The sequence below is a fragment of the Schistocerca gregaria genome, chromosome 3 (assembly GCF_023897955.1).
Source record: "Schistocerca gregaria isolate iqSchGreg1 chromosome 3, iqSchGreg1.2, whole genome shotgun sequence".
Lineage (NCBI taxonomy): Eukaryota > Metazoa > Arthropoda > Insecta > Orthoptera > Acrididae > Schistocerca > Schistocerca gregaria.
In genome coordinates, this window is record NC_064922.1 from 955,146,335 (window position 1) to 955,171,279 (window position 24,945).

The 24,945-nt window shown below is 40.4% G+C and overlaps 1 protein-coding gene across 1 annotated transcript in view; it reads right to left on the bottom strand.

Annotated features, from left to right (window-relative positions):
* The window catches only part of LOC126355725 (WD repeat-containing protein 91), a 219,661-nt gene that overhangs the window by 76,098 nt on the left and 118,618 nt on the right, over positions 1-24,945 (bottom strand). The window contains exons 7-8 of the mRNA XM_050006093.1: positions 19,352-19,473; positions 6,471-6,641 (exon numbers count right to left, since the gene is read on the bottom strand). Of these exons, the coding sequence (XP_049862050.1) occupies positions 6,471-6,641; positions 19,352-19,473 (293 nt within the window). The remainder of the gene's footprint in view (positions 1-6,470; positions 6,642-19,351; positions 19,474-24,945) is intronic.

The following is a 24,945-nucleotide window of genomic DNA, read 5'->3' on the forward strand; positions in this document are numbered from 1 at the left end:
TTGAAATTTCATGAGAAGATCTCGTCGCAACGAAAAACGCCTATGTTTTAATGATTGCCACTCTGATTCACGTATCATGTCTATGGAACTATCTAACCTATTTCACGATAATACAAAACGAGCCGCCCTTCTTTGTACTTTTTTGATGTCATCTGTCAGTCCCACCTGATTCGGACCCCACACCGCACAGGGATACTCCAGAATAGGGCAGAGAAGTGTGGTGTAAGCAGTCTCATTGGTAGAACTGTTGCACCTTCTAAGTGTTCTACGAATGAATCGCAGCCTCTGGTTTGCTCAACCCACAATATTATCTATGTGATCGTTCCAATTTAGGTTATCTGTAATTGTAAGCCCTAAGTATTCAGTTGAATTTACAGCCCTCAGGTTTGTTTGACTTACCTCATAATCGAAATTTAGCTGATTTCTTTTAGTACTCATGTGAATAACTTCACACTTTTCTTTATTCAGGGTCAATTGCCATTTTTGCACCATACAGATATCTTATCTAAATCATTTTGCAAGTCGTTTTGATCATCTGATGACTTTACAAGACGGTAAATGACAGCATCATCTGCAAACAATCTAAGACGGCTACTCAGATTGTCTCCTATGTCATTAATATAGACCAGGAACAATAGAGGGCCTATAACACTTCCTTGGGGAATGCCGGATATTACTTCTGTTTTACTCGATGACTTTCCATCTATAACTTTGTAATGTGGCCTTTCTGACAGGAAATGATGAATCCAGTCTCACAACTGAGGCAATACTCTGTAGGTACGCAGTTTGGTTAGAAGATGCTGCTCATGTAAGCACAGAAAGAAAATACAGAGAATCTTCTTATTTCAGGTGCCACACCACATTGTTACACACCGTGTAATAAATCTTGTAGCAGTGCATATGAATTCCTGAGACCACTAACAGCAGTTTTTCTTTTTGATGTGACTGCTTGTGACTGCTGTGATAAAGTGAACCTCATTATTAATCCATAGTAATTAAAAAAAAATACACTACCAAGAAGCCACAGAGGAATCGGTTGACATTAAAAGTAGTTCACTGTCTCAGAATTTAGTCAGGGATTCAGAATACTGATTCAGCCACTGTTCGCAAACCATTTTAGTTAATTACTACACAATTTGTTTGTTATATTGCTATAATAATAAATCTTTCTACTTGATTAGATGCATACTACAAAGACAGTGCACGATTACTGAAGATCATGGTGTGATGTGACAGACCAAGACAATGTCACATGTTACACTTGACAATAATAAACACCTGATTCAGTTTTCTGCACTGTACTTTTAAAGTTCAACAGGTAAACACAATTTAAGCTCTTCCACAAAAATAAATATGTGCATAGGCACATTAAAGAACTAGTTGTGAAACAGTCACTTATAACATCAAAGCAGGCACACTCCATTTAAAGGGAAAATAGCTAGCAAGTTTACACATTAACTAGAACATTAAGATGAATAACAGGAAAGTGCACCATTCACAACAACTTTACGGCGACAGTTAACCTTCAATAAGTTCCTTTCTTTACAATATGACATTTAAGTACAGCTCAATAGTAATAAAAAAAATTAGATTCCAATGATTATATATATATATATAAAAATAGAAAGAAACTTCCACATGGGAAAAATATATTAAAAACAAAGATTCCAAGACTTACCAAGCGGGAAAGCGCCGGCAGACAGGCACATGAACAAAACACACACACACACACACACACACACACACACACACACACACACACACACACACACACACACACAGAATTATGAGCTTTCGCAACTGGCAGTTGCTTCGTCAGGAAAGAGGGAAGGAGAGGGAAAAATGAAAGGATGTGGGTTTTAAGGGAGAGGGTAAGGAGTCATTCCAATCCCGGGAGCGGAAAGACTTCCCTTAGGGGAAAAAAAGAACAGGTGTACACTCGCACACACACACACACACACACATATCCATCCGCACATACACAGACACAAGCAGTTCTAGTTAATGTGTAAACTTGCTAGCTATTTTCCCTTTAAATGGAGTGTGCCTGCTTTGGTGTTATAAGTCTGCTTGTGTCTGTGTATGTGCGGATGGATATGTGTGTGTGTGTGTGCGAGTGTACACCTGTTCTTTTTTTCCCCTAAGGGAAGTCTTTCCGCTCCCGGGATTGGAATGACTCCTTACCCTCTCCCTTAAAACCCACATCCTTTCATTTTTCCCTCTCCTTCCCTCTTTCCTGACGAAGCAACTGCCAGTTGCGAAAGCTCGTAATTCTGTGTGTGTGTTTGTGTGTTTTGTTCATGTGCCTGTCTGCCGGCGCTTGAAAGAAACTTCCACATGGGAAAAATATATTAAAAACAAAGATTCCAAGACTTACCAAGCGGGAAAGCGCCGGCAGACAGGCACATGAACAAAACACACAAACACACACACAGAATTACGAGCTTTCGCAACTGGCAGTTGCTTCGTCAGGAAAGAGGGAAGGAGAGGGAAAAATGAAAGGATGTGGGTTTTAAGGGAGAGGGTAAGGAGTCATTCCAATCCCGGGAGCGGAAAGACTTCCCTTAGGGGGAAAAAAGGACAGGTGTACATCGCGCGCATGTGTGTGTGTGTGTGTGTGTGTGTGTGTGTGTGCGCGCGAGTGTACACCTGTCCTTTTTTCCCCCTAAGGGAAGTCTTTCCGCTCCCGGGATTGGAATGACTCCTTAGCCTCTCCCTTAAAACCCACATCCTTTCGTCTTTCCCTCTCCTTCCTGAAGAAGCAACCATCGGTTGCGAAAGCTAGTAATTCTGTGTGTGTGTGTTTGTGTGTTTTGTTCATTGTATATATATATATATATATATATATATATATATATTAACCAAGCGGGAAAGCACCGGTAGATAGGCACAATGAATAAAACACACACACAGAATTTTGAGCTTTCGCACCGACGGCTGCTCAAGTGCTTTCCTGCTTGGTAAGTCTTGGAATCTTTGTTATTAAAATAGTTTTCCCATGTGGAAGTTTCTTTCTATTTTATATATATATATATTGCTTGTGTCTGTGTATATGTGGATGGATATGTGTGTGTGTCTGTGTGCAAGTGTACACCTGTCCTTTTTTTTCCCCTAAGGGAAGTCTTTCCGCTCCCGGGATTGGAATGACTCCTTACCCTCTCCCTTAAAACCTACATCCTTTTGTCTTTCCCTCTCCTTCCCTCTTTCCTGAAGAAGCAACCATCAGTTGTGAAAGCTAGTAATTCTGTGTGTGTGTTTGTGTGTTTTGTTCATTGTGCCTGTCTGCGGCGCTTTCTCGCTTGGTAAGTCTTGGAATCTTTGTTTTTAATATATTTTTCCCATGTGGAAGTTTCTTTCTATTTTATATATATATATATATATATATATATATATATATATATATATATATATATATATATATATATATAATGGAGCACTTCCTTTCTCGCTGATCACCGGCCACCCTACCTGAAACCTCTTTCTTTATTCCTTAGCCAGCTTCAACCTGACCAACAACTTCTTCACTTTTGAAGGCCAGCCATACCAACAATTAAAGGGAACAGTCATGGGTACCAGGATGGCCCCCTCATATGCCAACCTATTTATAGGTTGCTTAGAGGAAGCCTTCTTGGTTACCCAAGCCTGCCAACCCAAAGTTTGGTACAAATTTATTGATGACATCTTCATGATCTCCAGAATTTCCACTCCAACCTCAACTCCTTTGCTTCCATCAGATTCACCTAGTCCCATTCCATATCCCATGCCACTTTCCTTGACGTTGACCTCCATCTGCCCAATGGCCAGCTTCACACATCCGTCCACATCAAACCCACCAACAAGCAACAGTACCTCCATTATGACAGCTGCCACCCATTCCATATCAAACGGTCCCTTCCCTACAGCCTAGCCTTCGTGGCAAACGAATCTGCTCCAGTCCTGAATCCCTGAACCATTACACCAAAAACCTGGAAACAGCTTTCACATCCCGCAACTACCCTCCCGACCTGGTACAGAAGCAAATAACCAGAGCCACTTCCTCATCTCCTCAAACCCAGAACCTCTCACAGAAGAACCCCAAAAGTGTCCCACTTGTGACAGGATACTTCCCGGGACTGGATCAGACTCTGAATGTGGCCCTCCAGCAGGGATAAGACTTCCTAAAATCCTGCCCCGAAATGAGATCCATCCTTCATGAAATCCTCCCCATTCCACCAAGAGTGTCTTTCTGCCGTCCACCTAACCTTCGTAACCTGTTGGTTCATCACTATGAAACCCCCAAACCACCTTCCCTACCCTCTGGCTCCTACCCTTGTAACTGCCCCCAGTGTAAAACCTGTCCTATGCACCCTCCCACTACCACCTACTCCAGTCCTGTAACCCGGAAGGTGTACACGATCAAAGGCAGAGCCACGTGTGAAAGCACCCATGTGATTTACCAATTGACCTGTCTACACTGTGAAGCTTACTATGTGGGAATGACCAGCAACAAACAGTCCATTCGCATGAATGGACACAGGCAGACAGTGTTTGTTGGTAATTTGGATCACCCTGTGGCTAAACATGCCTTGGTGCACGGCCAGCACATCTTGGCACAGTGTTACACCGTCTGGGTTATCTGGATACTTCCCATCAACACCAACCTATCCGAACTCCAGAGATGGGAACTTGCCCTTCAATATATCCTCTCTTCTCGTTATCCACCAGGCCTCAATCTCCGCTAATTTCAAGTTGCCGCCACTCATACATCACCTGTCATTCAACTTCATCTTTGCCTCTGCACTTCCGCCTCGACTGACATCTCTGCCCAAATTCTTTGCCTTTAAATATGTCTGCTTGTGTCTGTATATGTGTGGATGGATTTGTGTGTGAGTGTGTGCGCGAGTATATACCTATCCTTTTTTCCCTCTAAGGTAAGTCTTTCCACTCCCGGGATTGGAATGACTCCTTATCCTCTCCCTTAAAACCCACATCCTTTCGTCTTTTCCTCTCCTTCCCTCTTTCCTGAAGATGCAACCATTGGTTGCGAAAGCTAGAATTTTGTGTGTATGTTTGTGTGTCTATCGACCTGCCAGCACTTTTGTTTGGTAAGTCACATCATCTTTGTTTTTAGATGTATATATATAAACTGATATGTCTGATTGTGTCTGTATATGTGCGGATGGATATGTGTGTGTGTGTGTGTGTGTGTGTGTGTGTGTGTGTGTGTGTGTGTGTGTGTGTGCAGCTGCGCCACCTAAGCGGCCAGCCAGCCAGCGGCCGCTAGACTTGGACTCGGAGCTCATTCGAATGTTACCGTGTTCACATTCTTGCTTGGCAACTTGCTCGGTGACTTATATGTGTTGTGTCATTTTGAAATATATGTGTTCAACTTGACATTATAACAATTTATTTATTGCTATTCAGGAATTCATCTATGATATAGAAGGAGTTGTCAAGGAGATATGATTTCAATTTATTTTTGAAGCTATTACTGGTGTCTGACAGACATTTTATTTCATCTGGTAATTTGTCAAAAATTTTTATAGCATCATATTTTACCCCTTTCTGTGCCAAAGATAGTTTGAGTAAAGGATAGTGTAAGACTTACTTTTTCTGGTATTATAATCATGAATGTCACTGTTGTTTTTAAACTGGTCCATGTCGTTGAGAACATATTTCATTAATGAATAAATGTACTGTGAGGTGGTGTTAGAATTCCCAATCTTTTTAAAAGATGCCTACAAGATGTGTGACGATGAACCCCACAGATTATTTTAACCACTTTCTTTTGAGCAGTGAATAATTTTTGTCTATATGTTGAGTTACCACAAACTATTATTCCATATGACATCAGAGAGTGAAAGTATGTTAGCTTACTAATTTCTATATCCTCAAAATGGGCAATTATTCTGATTGCAAAAGTTGCTGAACCTAGTCGCTTTAGAAGATCCAAAATATGAATTTTCCAATTAAGATTCTCATAAAGTTACACATGGTTATACACTGACAATTGCCAAATAATAACAGTTAGCTAAATGCTACGTGAATAAGGTCTATTTGTGCATCAGTTGACTGATGTTACAATTATTTTTCTCTTCCTCATCTAGTCATAAGTACATTCAGCTTTATTCATGATTTAAAAATAATCTTCTCAAGGCACACATACTGAAATCTAATGACAAGTGATATTTATTATTTTATATTATCTAGGGAAACGGAATTAATTACATTAACTCAAAGCAATATCAATATCATAATTCGACACCCATTTTATTTAAATTTAAGGGAGAAGTATAAGTAACTATATTAATTTCACACATATTATGTTAAGCTCCTATTACTATTAGCTGAAGTTAGTCTGAATGCACTCGTAACAATGACGTTATAAGAGAAGATGAACAGGTGTAAATAGAAATGAGATAGCATGAAAATAGTTCACAGATAGAAAAGTAAAAACAGGAAACATCATTAAAATGATAATCAACACATACCATGAATCTTGTAAGAGGCTGTCTGATTCTGAATTCAATTCCCACGCCATCTTACTGTTATCATGCAAACGTATTAGACCTGCCTTATGGCCAGAGATTACAAAGCGTTCATCCTTCATTACCCAGTCCAATGAAAGAACAGAATTTTTTGTAACAAATGTAGCTGCTGTCCTGGAACACAATATTTTGAGTACTAAATGAACATGAAAACAATATTCTTTTGAAATTTCTCTTGACAGTAGACATAGAACAAATCTGTGTAATAATATATGCTATTCTAGCAAACAGTATACTTTTCAGGTCTTGGAACATCTAATTGTGAATGTTTAGCATACAACTAGGATTGTCAAAACGGAAATAAATCATAAAAATTAACACTTTGGGAGCTTTCAAATTTTAGGGTTTTTATGTTGTTTGTGTGTATATTTTTTATACCTTGCAAAAGTGGTGCAAAAAGAACTGCAGACTTCACACAGTGTGCGCCACTCATGCTAAGTATTTTTGTCACATTTGTTACAATTATTTTGAATTTCCTGGCCATACAGGTTTCCATTTTCACCTCATTTATTTGAGAAATACTACAGTAATTGACAATCACAGCAACATGTTTAACAGGACAAAGAAAAATCTCAAAGCAACTGGTGTTTGCATTACGTTAAAGTGTCACATAATAGTTTCTGATGACGGAAAAACAAACAAACACACACACGCACACACACACACACACACACACACACACACACACACACACACACACACACACACTTACATGCAAAAATCACACACCCATGGCCACTTTCATCTCTGGACAAACAAAGATTCCAAGACTTACCAAGCGGGAAAGCGCCGGTAGATAGGCACAATGAATAAAACACACAAACCCACACACAGAATTTCGAGCTTTCACAACCAGCGGCTGCTTCGTCAGGAAAGAGGGAAGGAAAAGGAAAGATGAAAGGATGTGGGTTTTAAGGGAGAGGGTAAGGAGTCATTCCAATCCCAGGAGCGGAAAGACTTACCTTAGGGGGAAAAAAGGATAGGTATATACTCGTGGGCGCGCACACACACACACACACACACACACACACACACACACACGTGTATCCATCCATACATACACAGACACAAGCAGACATATTTAAAGGCAAAGAGTAAGGGCAGAGATGTCAGTCGAGGTGGAAGTGCACAGGCAAAGATGATGTTGAATGACAGGTGAGGTATGAGTGGCGGCAACTTGAAATTAGCGGAGATTGAGGCCTGGTGGATAACGAGAAGAGAGGATATATTGAAGGGCAAGTTCCCATCTCCGGAGTTCGGATAGGTTGGTGTTCGTGGGAAGTATCCAGATAACGTGGACGGTGTAACACTGTGCCAAGATGTGCTGGCTGTGCAACAAGGCATGTTCAGCCACAGGGTGATCCTCATTACCAACAAACACTGTCTGCCTGTGTCCATTCATGCAAATGGACAGTTTGTTGCTGGTCATTCCCACGTGGAAAGCGTCACAGTGTAGGCAGGTCAGTTGGTAAATCACGTGGGTGCTTTCACACGTGGCTCTGCCTTTGATCGTGTACACCGTCTGGGTTACAGGACTGGAGTAGGTGGTAGTGGGAGGGTGCATAGGACAGGTTTTACACCGGGGGCAGTTACAAGGGTACGAGCCAGAGGGTAGGAAAGGTGGTTTGGGGATTTCATAGGGATGAACCAAGAGGTTACAAAGGTTAGGTGGAGGGCGGAAAGACACTCTTGGTGGAGTGGGGAGGATTTCATGAAGGATGGATCTCATTTTGGGGCAGGATTTTAGAAATTCGTATCCCTGCTGGAGAGTCACATTCAGAGTCTGATCCAGTCCCGGGAAGTATTCTGTCACAAGTGGGGCACTTTTGGGGTACTTCTGTGAGAGGTTCTGGGTTTGAGGGGATGAGGAAGTGGCTCTGGTTATCTGCTTCTGTACCAGGTCGGGAGGGTAGTTGCAGGGTGCGAAAGCTGTTTTCAGGTTGTTGGTGTAATGGTTCAGGGATTCAGGACTGGAGCAGATTCGTTTGCCATGAAGGCCTAGGCTGTAGGGAAGGGACCGTTTGATATGGAATGGGTGGCAGCTGTCATAATGGAGGTACTGTTGCTTGTTGGTGGGTTTGATGTGGACAGATGTGTGAAGCTGGCCTTTGGACAGATGGAGGTCAACGTCAAGGAAAGTGGCATGGGATTTGGAATAGGACCAGGTGAATCTGATGGAACCAAGGAGTTGAGGATGGAGAGGAAATTCTGGAGTTGTTCCTCACTGTGAGTCCAGATCATGAAGATGTCATCAATAAATCTGTACCAAACTTTGGGTTGGCAGGCTTGGGTAACCAAGAAGGCTTCCTCTAAGCGACCCATAAATAGGTTGGCATACAAGGGGGCCGTTCTGGTACCCATGGCTGTTCCCTTTAATTGTTGGTATGTCTGGCCTTCAAAAGTGAAGAAGTTGTGGGTCAGGATGAAGCTGGCTAAGGTGATGAGGAAAGAGATTTTAGGTAGGGTGGCAGGTGATCGGCGTGAAAGGAAGTGCTCCATTGCAGCGAGGCCCTGGATGTGCGGGATATATGTGTATAGGGAAGTGGCATCAATGGTTACAAGGATGGTTTCCGGGGGTAACAGACTGGGTAAGGATTCCAGGTGTTTGAGAAAGTGGATGGTGTCTTTGATGAAGGATAGGAGGCAGCATGTAATGGGTTGAAGGTGTTGATCTACGTAGGCAGAGATACGTTCTGTGGCGGCTTGGTAACCAGTTGCAATGGGATGGCCAGGATGTTTGGGTTTGTGAATTTTAGGAAGTAGGTAGAAGGTAGGAGTGCGAGGTGTTGGCAGGGTCAGGAGTTTGATGGAGTCAGGTGAAAGGTTTTGTAGGGGGCCTAAAGTTCTGAGGATTCCTTGAAGCTCCGCCTGGACATCAGGAAAGGGATTACCTTGGCAAACTCTGTATGTAGAGTTGTCTGAAAGCTGACGCAGTCCCTCAGCCACATACTCCCGACGAACAAGTACCATGGTCGTGGAACCCTTGTCAGCCAGAAGAATGATGATGGATCGGTCAGCTTTCAGATCATGGATACCCTGGGCTTCGGCTGTGGTGATGTTGGGAGTAGGATTAAGGTTTTTCAAGAAAGACTGAGAGGCAAAGCTGGAAGAGAGAAATTCCTGGAAGGTTTGGAAGGGTAATTTTGAGGAAGAGGAGGTGGGTCCCGCTGTGATGGAGGACGGAACTGTTCCAGGCAGGGTTCAATTTGGATAGTGTCTTGGGGAGTTGGATCATTAGGAGTGGGATAAGGATTATTTTTCTTCGTGGCAAAGTGATATTTGCAGCAGAGACTACGAGTGTAGGACAGTAAATCTTTGACAAGGGCAGTTTGGTTGAATCTGGAAGTGGGGCTGAAGGTGAGGCCTTTGGATACAACTTCCTAAAATCCTGCCCCGAAATGAGATCCATCCTTCATGAAATCCTCCCCACTCCACCAAGAGTGTCTTTCCGCCGTCCACCTAACCTTCGTAACCTCTTGGTTCATCCCTATGAAATCCCCAAACCACCTTCCCTACCCTCTGGGTCGTACCCTTGTAACCGCCCCCGGTGTAAAACCTGTCCTATGCACTCTCCTACTACCACCTACTCCAGTCCTGTAACCCGGAAGGTGTACACAATCAAAGGCAGAGCCACGTGTGAAAGCACCCATGTGATTTACCAACTGACCTGCCTACACTGTGACGCTTTCTACGTGGGAATGACCAGCAACAAACTGTCCATTTGCATGAATGGACACAGGCAGACAGTGTTTGTTGGTAATGAGGATCACCCTGTGGCTAAACATGCCTTGGTGCATGGCCAGCACATCTTGGCACAGTGTTACACCGTCCGCATTATCTGGATACTTCCCACGAACACCAACCTATCCGAACTCCGGAGATGGGAACTTGCCCTTCAATATATCCTCTCTTCTCGTTATCCACCAGGCCTCAATCTCCGCTAATTTCAAGTTGCCGCCACTCATACCTCACCTGTCATTCAACATCATCTTTGCCTGTGCACTTCCACCTCGACTGACATCTCTGCCCTTACTCTTTGCCTTTAAATATGTCTGCTTGTGTCTGTGTATGTTCGGATGGATATGTGTGTGTGTGCGAGTGTACACCTGTCCTTTTTTCCCCCCTAAGGGAAGTCTTTCCACTCCCGGGATTGGAATGACTCCTTACCCTCTCCCTTAAAACCCACATCCTTTAGTCTTTCCCTCTCCTTCCCTCTTTCCTGACGAAGCAGCCGCCAGTTGCGAAAGCTCAAAATTCTGTGTGTGTGTGCCTCGCAATGCACTGATAACTTAGTCAGGGCGCTAATGACCACTGTAGTTGTGCGCCCAAAAAACAAAAAAAAAAAAAAGGATAGACACACACACACACATCAAATATTTGGTAGGACTATTGTCAATGTTACTTGTGTGATTGTAAATGTTGAACTGCTTTTTTAAATATTTTTTCCATATACAGGGAGAGCACCATAATGAGACATTACCAGCATTTCCGGTGCTGCTGCCAAGCAGAAAGTTGATCGCTGTTGTTCACCAAGCAAGGCCATTACATGGAAGAAGATTCTGTCGGTGTTTCTTATTGCCTTTTGATACAATTCTCTTCGACAAATATAATAATGGACGATCAGTGTTGTACATGAAAATGTATTGATGATTAGTTAATTCTTGACGTAATAGAACTAACATCAATGTTAATGTAAAATTTATGCTGTAATAAAATACAAGGGCAGGAGTGAGAAGTTATTTGTTTATACTTCATGATTTTCTAAGGTGAATGGATATGTGGACATAGTAATTTGAAACTGAATCTGACTTCATCATGAGGAGACTGATTTTTTATGATCTAGTCTTCTTGTGAATTTTGCACTTATTGAAGTCTGAAGTGAATCAACAATTGATAGTTAAAGGAAAGTGCGAGATAATATCCGAATTGAGAAGGCACAGAACCTCTAAGGAACTGGTGACACATAAACTGATTGAAATTTTGTCTTTCTTATGGAATGTTAACATAACTATTTCATTGAAGTACTATTATTTTAATTTTTTGTGGCATGCCCTTTCGGAAAAGGAATCTGAAATAATCAAACAGAATTACCATACATATTGCGCTGAATGTTTTCAAGACAGTTTTAGACACAACACTTGCTTATGTTGTATGTTCAAAGAACAACATAAAAAGCGGTGTGAAGCAACAGCTGCTAGTTGTAGCATTGAGGGGCTGCGCAGGTGGGAGATGGGAGAAGAGGGGTGAGATGGGAGAAAAGAAGCATAGAAGGGGAAAGGAGTATGCAAGTTTATTGAATGGGTAGAAGGCATGTGTGGCTGGAGTGGGAGCAGGGAAGGTGGAGAAAAGGGACCAGTGAAGGATGAGGCCAGGGAGACTACAAGAAGAGAGGATTATGCACGAGGGAGAGTCCCACATGTACTATACAGGAAAGCTGGTGTTGATGGCTGTGAAGCAGTCACTGAAGTCAAGCACTCTGTGTTGCTTTCACAGATGAAGCTGTATTTGATTGGTTGGGAGATAGTTGTGACACAACTGGAGTAGGCGTTAGTGGAAGAATGTAAGGAACGGATCTTGCATCTAGGTCTATTACAGGAATACGAACGACGTGGCAAGGGGTTGGAAACAGGTAGAATGAGGACCACAGGGATACTGCATGGACTAGGTGGGCAGTGCAACAACACTGAGGTAGGGATGAGAAGGATAGGGGGCAGGGCATTTCTCCTTTCAGTGAACACCAATGATTCAGTTACTTCATTCCTGTATACTACTGAGTCTTGAAGTGATGGGTGACACTGAGGAAGATGGCTTGCTGGCCTGAGGAGGATCTCGTGAAGCGAATGGGGGAGAAGGTGTTGAGGTTTCAGAGGAATGTGAGTACTTGGTCCAAATCATGGAGATGTCATCAGTGAATAATAACAAGGTGTGAAGTTTGGGATTCTGGGTACCTAGGAAGGATTTCTCCACATGACCCATGAATAGTCTGGCACAGGATGTGCCATATTGGATGCCTGTAGCTGTATTGTGGATTTTTTGTTGGTGCTTCCTTGAAGGACAAGTAATTGTGGGTGAGCATATACAGCCTAGCCACACCTGCTCACATCTACAGTGACAAATAGTCCTTCTCCAAATACACAGAAGGTCTCACTGAAGTCTTGTTCACACATGCAAAAATAGATCTCTCCCAAAGTCACCTACCATTCTCCCCCCCCCCCCCCCCCCCTCAACCATCCGTTGACAAAGGAGGTGCCTTTTCATGATACACTACCGGAGCAACTGAATCACATTCTCCATCGGAGTTCTGACTACCTCTTGTTGTATTCTGAAATGAGAAATATCCTCCTCACCATCCTCCCCACCTCTTCCACAGTGGTATCATGCCAACCCCCCCCCCCCTCCCCAATACCCTTGTCCTTCCTATTCCATCCCTCCTCCCAACCCCTTGCCACATGGCTCATATCCCTGTAATAGACCTAGATGCAAGATCTGTCCTACACATCTTATAATTACCATCTACTCCAGTCCTATATCACAGTCAGGGCCAACAAAGCAGCAATGTGATCTACCAACTTAGCTGCAGTTGAGCAGCATTCTACATGGACATGATGACTAACAAGCTGCATGTCTGCATGAATGGCCACTGCCAAACTTCGGTCAAGAGATAGCTAGCCCACCCAGTTGCCAAGCACGTTGCCCAACATGGCGCACATGACTTAAACAACTGCTTTACAGCCAGGGGCATCTAAGTTCTACCCACCAAACTCACTTGTCTTAATTGCCCAATTGCCAAGGATCAAGACCAGCCCTATGCATCTACACAGCACATCCTAATACCATTTTGTCATGTTCAGGAGTATTAGTGAAAGCACTCATTGATGCATGAACTCTCCCATAATTTTTGTACAGTATTTTATCTGGGTGCGACTGCTGACCAGCTACCCTTCAGAATGAAAGTATGGCTGAAATTGGAGTTGGCCCCCTAGTGGCAGAACACACTGCTGAGCACAATATTCTTCATTTCAATGGCTTCTACACAAACCAAGCCTTTTTGTTCCCTCTGTCCAATACCAGCTTCTGTGAACTATGTAGATGAGAATTGGTCTTACAGCACATCCTTCAATTCTACAGTTGTCCTGTCCTCAATGTCTGCTAGTCTCTGTCCCACAGAGGCACTTCTAATCCTGTCTATGAACACTCCCTCCCCTCCCCTCCCCCTTTTTCACTCATTCTACACTCACACCCTCATTTCCACAGTCTCCCTCTTCCTCTATTTTATTTCTGCACCCCAGATCACTCCTCCATCTCACTGTGTGCCACCTGCAACTGTCCCTGCCCACAGCAGAATGAGCTCACTGGTGTTACATTTCCTCTCCCTCTCAGCCAGCAGTTGCCCTTCCCTCCAACCTCCATACTACCCGTCACTTCCTTTCTCCCCTCGGTCACTCCACATAATCACCCAGTACAGCCCCCGTCCGTCAGTCAGTCTGCTGTGGTAGAACAATTTACAATTGGCTGGGACAATGATATTGATTTGACAGCAGGGGACTGTATATCTCTCTGTTCTGTCTAATCAAGTATGACATGTACAATGAACAAAACACACAAACACACACACAGAATTACTAGCTTTCGCAACCGATGGCTGCTTCTTCAGGAAAGAGGGAAGGAGAGTGTCTGTGTATGTGCGGATGGATATGTGTGTGTGTGTGTGTGTGAGAGTGTACACCTGTCCTTTTTTCCCCTAAGGGAAGTCTTTCCGCTCCCGGGATTGGAATGACTCCTTACCCTCTCCCTTAAAACCCACATCCTTTTGTCTTTCCCTCTCCTTCCCTCTTTCCTGAAGAAGCAACCATCGGTTGTAAAAGCTAGTAATTCTGTGTGTGTGTTTGTGTGTTTTGTTCATTGTGCCTGTCTGCCGGCACTTTCCCGCTTGGTAAGTCTTGGAATCTTTGTTTTTAATATATTTTTCCCATGTGGAAGTTTCTTTCTATTTTATTTACAAGTATGACATGTCTCGTGTATGTCACACAGTTTAAAATATGATATCCTTATTATATTTCATGTGTGAGGAGAGTTTGAAAACTTTTCAATCTGGCACAAGGGTAACATCTGTATTAATGAATCTGATTTATTTTTTGGCATGGGTGTGCAATAATGTAAGTCGAGAGTTGTCGTGACCTATAAAATATTTTTCCCCAGATTTCTTTCAAGAAAGTTGTGGTGTGTGTTTCGTCCATGTGAATAAACTTAAGTACTGCACCATCACAAAATTCTATGATTTGGATGCCTTGTTGTTAAACGAAATTTATCAAAAATTAGAGAAGGGATCAAACTGCGGTTTTTATCTCTCAGATTTGGTATTGAGAAATCAACAGAATAGCACTAGATTTTTAGATTATGAAGCCACCTCCTTGAAAGAATGTATCAACAGACAATATTATAGAACAGGGATGAACTGAATGAGGTTGTGCTGTCTGAAATAGACTTGTCCCTTTATTCTGGAGGATGAATGCTCTAATCCCATCCAGGCCACAGCCAAGTACCTGTCCAGCCACTGCCAGCTAGACCTGTATGTATGTAAATGTGTGTATGCATGACTCAGGTTTTGAAATTCTTCAACACTGTAACAGTAGGGATAAACTTCAACAGGCATATGTTGTGTTTCATGTGATGAAGTATTACCAATAGGAGTATTCATATACTAAACTAATGAATGCTGCTATAGTTCTCTTGGCATTATAAAAATGTTTCAGTGTATCTGCTGCACACTGAAAGTTACAGTCACAGTTCTCTTCAATTAATAGAGTTCCTTAGTGTTCAGCATTTTGATCTAAAGACTCCAACAAAGCTTAAAGTGTCAGCTTCAACACCTTTAGTTAAGCTAAAGTCATGGTCACAGTTGCCAGTCGAATTTTTCCTGTAATTCTAAAAATAGCTATAGCAATGTTTATCAGGATGTTGCATTTATGGATATGTTATCATCAATTATTATTTATTTATTTATTTATTTATTTATGCATTTATTTTACCTGGCAAGATTAGGGCCTTCAGGCCCTCTCTTACACCTAACCAGGCATACTCAGATTGAACGAGTTACAGTTACTAAATAACATTAAGAACATTTAACGTATTATGCAGTATTGATGTCAAACGAAAAAAATTTGAGATTATAACAGTAGTACAATGATAGTTATAACAATAAAAATAATTATAACAATCAACGATAATAATGATAATAATAATGATAATAGTAATAATAATAATAATATTAGTGACTAAGTATATGAAAGTAAACATACATTTCTTTTGTGAATGTCAGTTAGTTGGGAATTTTCTCGTTATATTCTTGCAGCTTGTGAGTTATTCTCATCGAGCAGAGACATAAGACGATAGAATGGGGTGAAAGAGATATATAAGAGGTAGATAGGTTTGAGGAAGAGAAAAAGAATGGTAAAATTCGAAGCTGTGATGGAGAGAAGAAAGAAAGAGATGTTAGGGGCACAACAATGGTGGCTATACCGTCCCTAATATGTAAGTTTTGAGTTCCCTCTTGAATGTTGAGTAGTTCTGGATAAGACGCAGATCACAGGGGAGTGCGTTCCATAGTCGTATGGCTGAGATGGAGAATGACACGGAGAAAGATTTTGTGTTATGTAAAGGTACAGCCAAGATGATAGACGTATCCGATCTGGTATTGCGATTGTGGAATGATGATAGATGTTTAATGTGAGAAGATAAGTATTGAGGGCACCAGTGGCTAAGAAATCGATGAAGTAAGCACATCGTGTGGAGATCGCGTGCGTTATGTGGGCGTATCCAACCTAGCTGGGAGTATGAAGGACTGATATGATCATACAACCGAATATTGCACACGTATCTGACGCAAGCATTCATCACTAGCTCGAGGCATCTAGAATTTTCACTATTCGTGCCGTGTTGAACTACATCGCAGTAGTAAAGATTAGGCAAGACTAGTGTTTGGACTAATTTTTGTTTAACATGGGTTGGAAATATTTTTCTAAATTTTTGAATTGCATGTAGGGAGGAGAGCGATTTCCGGCAAGCTGTGACTGTTTGTTCTTCCCAGTTTAGGTGTTCATCCAAGATTATTCCAAGGTCTTTTACTGTTTTTTGGTATGGTAGTTGGGTACCATTGAGGAGTATTTTAGGGACCGTTTCGCGAAAGTACCGGCTGATTAACTTTGGATGAGATATAAGTGTGACCTGGGATTTCTTTGGGTTTAGTTTCAGACCTAGGTTCTGTGCCCATCGAGAAACAGAGCAAAGATCTGCGTTCATACTCGCTACTGCGCCAGCAATGTTTTTGGGGCTTGCACTTATGTACAGTTGGATGTCGTCAGCATATAGATGGTAGCTGCAGGAGTGAATCACTGAAGAAATATCATTAATATACAGTGAGAAGAGTAGTGGACCAAGGACGGAGCCTTGGGGAACTCCAGAGCGCACGCTTTTCCATGATGACTTTTCCGACCCACAAATGACTTGTTGACTTCTGTTTTTGAGGTAGCTGTCGAACCAGTGTATTGCGCTGTTTGAGAAATTCAGCTGTTTCATTTTAATTAGTAATATATCGAAGTCAACTGTGTCAAAAGCCTTGCTAAAGTCAAGCAGTGTTAGGATAGTAGCTTCACGTCTGTCCATAGCATGTTTAATGTCATCAGTTACTTTGATTAATGCAGTTGCTGTACTATGGTGCTTTCAAAAGCCTGACTGATATTCGTCATGGATGTTATGAGTTTTGAGGTAATCCGTCAGCTGTTCATGGACGATGTATTCTAGGGCTTTAGATATTGCAGGTAGTATGCTGATCGGCCTGTAGTCACCTGGCGACTTAGGGTTGTCAGTCTTGGGTATAGGCTGGATTAAACTTTGCTTCCACTCAGTAGGATATATACTACTGACAAGAGACAGGTTGAAGATGTCTGTGATAATTGGAATAATAGTGGCTACGACGTTTTTAATCATGCCAATGCTCACTCCATCATTTCCTACTGCCTCGGAAGAGATTCTCATAATTGCCTTGTGTACTGTGCCGGTAGTGACATGTTTTAGGAAAAACTTGTCTCTCAAGAGATTGATATCTTGGGGCTGGTAATTTGTCGCTGCGTGGCAGATTACAGCTGTTGAGAAGAAATCGTTTAATTCTTCTGCAGACGCTTGATAAACAGCGTCATATCTTCGCTTCCCTATACCGAAACTGCGCAGCTTTTTCCACAGTGCAGCAGGTTTTGATATGCCGCATACGACAGAGCGGGCATGTCTGATTTTGGCATTTCTCACGCTTTGCTTCGTTCTGTTTCGGAGTTTCCTATAAGCTTCGTACGCCTCGGATGTTGGGTTACGCTTGAAGGCCCTGTGTATGAAACACACTACACACATAAAATGTCATTATTATTAGTAATCAGTACATGATAAAAAAGTTGAGTTTGGGATGTTTACTCAATTCCACCAGTTTTCACATCTATATAAATTTGCGTCCGAAAAATATTTTGAGTCCAATTATTGTGTTTCCCCTAGCCCGTAGTAAATTCAACAACGTCATGCTACTTTGGTGGGTTGCATGACAGTTTTGCTGTTTATTTATCAAAGCACCTTTCAACTGGCATCAGAATGCTGAGGGTACCCTGCCCCAGCTTTCTCATCACAGATGAAACTGAGGAGGTCACTAGAAATTGTGATGAGATGAAATTATTTTAATTAGAACATTATTGTTTTAAATAAACATGCAAACAGTTTAGAGAAGGTATTTTAAAACCTTAATAAAATGGATCGAACTGTTAGGCTATTGTATTTGGTTTATATAACAATCTTTGAATAGCGTTCAAATATCAGTATACTGATACTGCACCTGCATCAGTTTTAACTGACAGTACTAGTTATCTCAGATGCTACAGGATTACTAGTACAAAAAGTATGAACTGATGCAGATGCAGCACTGATGAACTCTTATGTGATTACTGCCAGAAGATACTTTTGTAAACTGACACTCATTACATATAATTTAATATACGTTGCTTGGACTGTTTTAATAAGAGTTTTTATTGCAAGCAATCACTGTGATTACATGATATAATATAGGTAAAATTAAAGATGCTATATTGTTGATTTGAAAACTGAGCCTGATTCTTGCAGTGGCGTAGACACAAAACAAGTGGTATGCAAACAGTTTAGAGAAGGTATTTTAAAACCTTAATAAAATGGATCGAACTGTTAGGCTATTGTATTTGGTTTATATAACAATCTTTGAATAGCGTTCAAATATCAGTATACTGATACTGCACCTGCATCAGTTTTAACTGACAGTACTAGTTATCTCAGATGCTACAGGATTACTAGTACAAAAAGTATGAACTGATGCAGATGCAGCACTGATGAACTCTTATGTGATTACTGCCAGAAGATACTTTTGTAAACTGACACTCATTACATATAATTTAATATACGTTGCTTGGACTGTTTTAATAAGAGTTTTTATTGCAAGCAATCACTGTGATTACATGATATAATATAGGTAAAATTAAAGATGCTATATTGTTGATTTGAAAACTGAGCCTGATTCTTGCAGTGGCGTAGACACAAAACAAGTGGTTCAAGACACACCGTGTATGGTATGTGTTAAATTTAATAACTAAGCAAAAATGTACTGCAACCTCTGAAGAATCAAAATGGTTTGCCTTTCATTATAATGATATCATTGCACAGTTCTACACAGAAGGGACACACACACACACACACACACACACACACACACACACACACACACACACACTTACATACAAAGATAAGTAAACACCACCACATACTTCAGTGCAGGAGTGGTTGTCCACAGTTTTATCACACCATCAGTGTCTGCTGTTGCTAGTGCTGTTCCAGAACTGTTGAATTTGCAGTGGCACACTGATCCAGCATGCTGCCCATATTCCCTCTAAAACAAAGAAATAAAGAATTAAAAACCAAATGTTGTAGTCCATATGTAATACATCATTTTCACGCTTTATCTTCTTCTTGTGTTCTACTAAATTGTAGACGTGTTTTGTAGAGATACTAGAGAGTTAATAAATATGGCTCACTGACTGGCTGCATACATCAGAATTTAGTTGTAACTCTACTTCACTTATTCTCTAGAGGAGTATTAAATGCACTGAATATTTATATCAATTTAAAATTGTGTACAGATCAGCTCTACATAGCTAACTTCCCTGAGTTGTGCTATTTGACTCAAATAAGTCAAGCATGGATCATGGCCGGATTCAAAGCTTCAGTTGGCCAGCAGCTCTTTTTCATTACTTCTGAACTTCACAGACTATATCCAGTTATAGTATGGGACCATCACCTTGGTGCAAAAGATATAGCAGAGAGTATAGAAGGAAAAAAGAAGCGTAAGGTGCCCAGCGATACTTTGTATCATTTACTAGGTGTGCTAGGATGGTTGAAGTGGAAAAGAAAATGAGCAGAGGCACGACTGCAAGGATTCGTCCAGCATATAATTTTAGCTTCTTGCTAATGATCAAATTATCATTCTCCTGCAGGGGTAATTATAATTACGCCCTAACTAACAATAATTTGTTCCTGGAGATAAGAGCAGTAATGCATCATGGTATGGTTAGAAGGAAAGTAGATAAGATTTTCATGTGCTTAGGGAAACTGAAAAAAAATCATCACAAAGTCAAAGATTTTACTGTCCAGATCATTCCCCTCATTAATGAGCGAACAGGAAAAAAACCTTGCCAGGAGGATATTGTGAAGGAGGCCTATAAAGCAATGCTGTCACCATAGTCATAAAACTTGCTTAGTCACATAATCTAGTGATCAGCTCCATTCTTTGGTAACATGTCGTTCTCTGAATAAATAAACCAGTTTGCAAAACATGTAATACAATTAAGTCATATCTTTTTTATGGGGCTTCAACTGATGTCAGTATTGGCGTTAAAAGTTAATACTAGATCAGCAGAAAATTGGTAAGTAGCAATCAAGGCACAAAATTTTCCGTTAATATAAACAGTGAGACAAGGAGCATATACTTGTTGCATTTTTGTAGAGTGCAATGGAAGTGAGAGTCTTTTATTACAGAAAATGTATATCTTGAAGAAGGAATGGAAGCAACATTACAGCCTGTGTGGCAAATGTGTTGCTCACACCATATGGTGTAAATCAGCTACAGCACTCTGTGATAATGAATCAAAATTGGATATATTAATGTTAGAGAAATCAGTTTCCGATAATACACAGGATCATTCATGGTTAAAGCAAATCATACCTTTTAATTCATTATATATGACTTTAAACAGAGATTGAATATAAAACACTGTAATAATACTTGAGAATACAGCATAATAGATAGGATTATATAAAAAAATTAGTTTATAAATAAAGAAGAGCAACATGACATGGTCAAATCTGTGACTTTTGATTCTGCAGTTCACACAGAGACATACAAACTCCACCAATGAAAGTATACCTAATAGGAAGAAACTTTAATATTTATACTACAGTAAATATCTCCTGCCACATACTTTAAAGCAAAATGGAAAGAATAAATGTGAACGTAGATTTGTCACCAATGAATGTTAATTACAATAGTGGCTGTCTGTGGTGACACTTCAGCTTTCTACAAGTGAATGAAGTGCAGCCTCACTATGTAGTCTTATGTGGTAAATTCATCATAATTTACAACATATAATATTGGAAATGGCTCCAGAAACTATAAATTAACTCCTTCTGCAATCACAAAGTAAAATCACTGTTTCATAGCAAAAAACCTGGTCCTACTGCTACACCTTCCTCAGCTATGACAATTCATCACTTGTTATACTAAATAACATCATGGCAATTAAATTGTTTCTGGGCTATCTACATGATAAAATTTCACTAACATTTAATCTGAATGCCAAGGTGCTGCTTCCTCATTGTAACTTTAAAGGAAAACACTGCTTGTTTCTGTACCAGTTCCAGTTTCTCTGTTTCTTCATAATCCTCCTCCACATCTTTCCTCTGGCCAGAAACGAAGATAAGCAGAATGCCCTTAGAATTTTTGACAAGAACATACTCATAAAATTCGAAGATACAGTACAAAATAGGATGGTTTCTTTACTTGTTTTGCAGAATTCATACACACTCCATGCTAACCAAACAAGCAACTGATGGATCATGTAGTTCTGTTCACTTTAAAAAATATTTCCACCGATTCTTATTAATGAAGTCCACCAGGTCTTCCAGATATCTAAATCAAATCAAATCATTCTAGTCTTTCAGTTGGTGATGGTGGAGAGAATGTCAAATTCATTACTCTATTCTCTAGCCTGATTAGAATGATCATAGTAAACTATCCAAAGCACATTATTATAATGTGGACACAAAATGCTTTCACAAAACCTGTGATGTACAAGTGAATCACTAATTTCACCACCGAGTGAGGTGGCACAGTGGTTAGCACACTGGACTCACATTCGGGAGGATGACGGGTCAAACTCGCCTCTGGCCATTCTGATTTAGGTTTTCTGTGATTTCCCTGAATTGCTTCAGGCAAATGGTTCCTTTGAAAGGGCACAGCTGACTTCCTTCCCTAATCCGATGGGACCGATGACCTCGCTGTTTGGTCACCCCCCCAAATTAACCAACCCACTGCCTGTTTCATCACACAACTGACTTGCCACTACTGATTTCGTTCTTCTTTATAACTGAGTCCTGTTAAATACAGGGAAGACTCTGAATACACAATCCATGATCTGTTCAAATACATTCTACTACCCACATCTTCGATTCATACCTGTGCAGTGCGATGATGGGACTCCATTCTATTCATATAACTTATTTACTTATTTAATGGTTTCCCAGGTAAGTGTTTAGCTGTTAATGGCAGATAATTCTATCATTTTATAGGGTCATTTTTGATGCTTCCAAAAATCTACCTCAAGAAAGCACAAATAATTTTCAGATGAAAATAATATTCTTTTTTCTGATGCTTTAGTCAAAAATTGAAATCACATATTATTTGTTTTTTGTTTACAGGAATGAATTTTGGAAATAGCCTACAGTCTTAATAGATTGCCGTGCGACTGACTTCCTGGTTCAAGTTGACAATATGCAGCAGATACATGTTGCATGTAAGGGAAAGCATGCAGCATTCACCAAGTAGCTCCGCTGGCCAAGCCTAGAGGAAACAGGTGGTCTCCAAAGCTACAACCCTCATTCAGATGGTTCACTGCTGAAATTTTGAGCATTTTGCAACACAAAAAAATATCTGTAACGAAGCAGCTATACGAACTATTTATAATGTAAAAATTTTGCATATGAATCATTTAGTTTTATGATCTTCCTTGTCATCCGTTAGCTACAAATGAAATAAAATGATCATATGGCACCACTGGCCAGGAGATCAAATCTGGGGTTGTTCGGCTGTCTGGTGGAAGTCTTTCTATTCAGTGCCACTTTTGCAGCTTGCACCTCAATGAAGATGGGATGAAATGATGAGAGCAATGCAGCCCAGTCAGGAACTGAACTTGGGATTCCAAGATCCAGAGGCAGTAATGCTAACCACAGACTGTGGACTGATTGCTACAGGAAAGCAGCAACAGTGTGTAAAGATTGGTTTACCTTGAAAAATGTTACACAGCTTTTCCGTGGCTCTCAGAGTCATCCGTGTGTTGTCTGACTTACCATATGCATTGAAAAGATATCCTATATAAGTGGGATTCCCTTGAGACAGTTTGGCAAAAGGCAGCACAGTGAATGAACAAGGGCAACGTGTTAGTCCTGGTAAACTCCTGTTCTCCAGTTTATTCAGTCTGTACACTGAGTAAGCAATAAAGGGAACCATAGAGAAATTAGGAATACGAACTGAAGTTTAGAGAGAAGAAATAAAAACACTGAAGTTTTCCAATAACATTGAAATTCTATTAGAGTAGGCAAAGGGTTGGGGTGGCAGTCACTGAAACAAAGGCGGTTTTCTTTGTGGCGAGATCTATTTATGAAATTTCAATCACCAACTTTCTTTTCCAAATGCATAAATATTTTGTTGACACCCACTTACGTAGGGAGAAATGATCATCATAATAAAATAAGAGAAATTAGAGCTCGAGCAGAAAGATTTAGGTGTTCCTTTTTCCCACACTCCAATCGAGAGTGGAATGGTATAGTAGTAGTATGAAAATGATTTGATGAATCATCTGCCAGGCACTTAAGTGTTAATTGCAGAGCAAACATGTAGATGTAGATGTATAGACATGGGAGAGCAATTAAATGGAATGGCAAGTGTCTTGAAAAGATGTTATAAGATAAACACAAGCAATTGTAAAACATGTGTGATAGAGTATAATAGAGATAACTTAAGTGATAGTGAGGAAATTAAAGACTAGTAGATGAGTTTTGCTACTTTGGCAGTAAAATAATATATTATGTTTGAAGCAGGGATAATATGAAATGCACACTGTCAGTAGAAATAAAAGTGTATTGGGGAAAATTGAATTATTTTAGTATCTAATATAAATTTAACCATTAGAAAGCCTTTTCTGAAAGTATTTGTCTGGTGTGTAATTTTGTGTGGATGTGAAACAAGAATGATAAATAGCACACTTAGTAAGAGGCTAGAAGCTTTTGAAATGTGGCTCTACAGAAGTGATGTTCAAGATTACATAAGTAGGCTGAATAACTAAAGCAGTATTGATCTGAATAGGGAAGGAAAGAGATGTATCAGACAACTTGACTCAATGAATGGGATTGGTTTATGGTACACACCATGAGGCATCAAATAATTGTCATTTCAATAATGTAGGGTAGTGTGAGGCATCAAACTGTAGAGGGGATCCAGTTGTTGATTAAAGTAATTAGGTTAAAGGTCATGTAAGTAGTGAAGAGATGAAGAGACTTGCACATGGCAGTCTTGTGTGAAGAGGAACAACAAACCACTTTTGGACAGAAGATCATAACGAGGATTTTATGTATGTGGAATATGTTGATAGAGGGAAGAAGCTCCTTTATGTGCTGTACCATCAGGTCAATAATGGTAGTCACATTATGTGGTATTAGTCCAGGGTCCAGGGTTATAGTTAAGCTGCGTGCGAAAGAACATTCATCTCAATATACGGAAACTCTGATGGTTTTGTGCAGGCATTATTCAACCTCTCATAACGTCTTATTGTGTATACTTTATATGTACATTATTAAAGGGATGCTTATGATTCTACTTTTAAAAAAGTATTATTTTATGAGGAATATTCTTTTGACAGGACTCACAAGAATTTGCATATCTGTAAGCCAAGTAATTGATAGAAATGGCTACTAGTTTGAAATGATTTCAACAAATTTTAATTTTGAGGGTTTTGCAATGTCGTGCTTCATGTCTAAAAATACTTATTAAAAACTTGCATAAAAATACAAAAGCTTAATCCAGACATGTCTC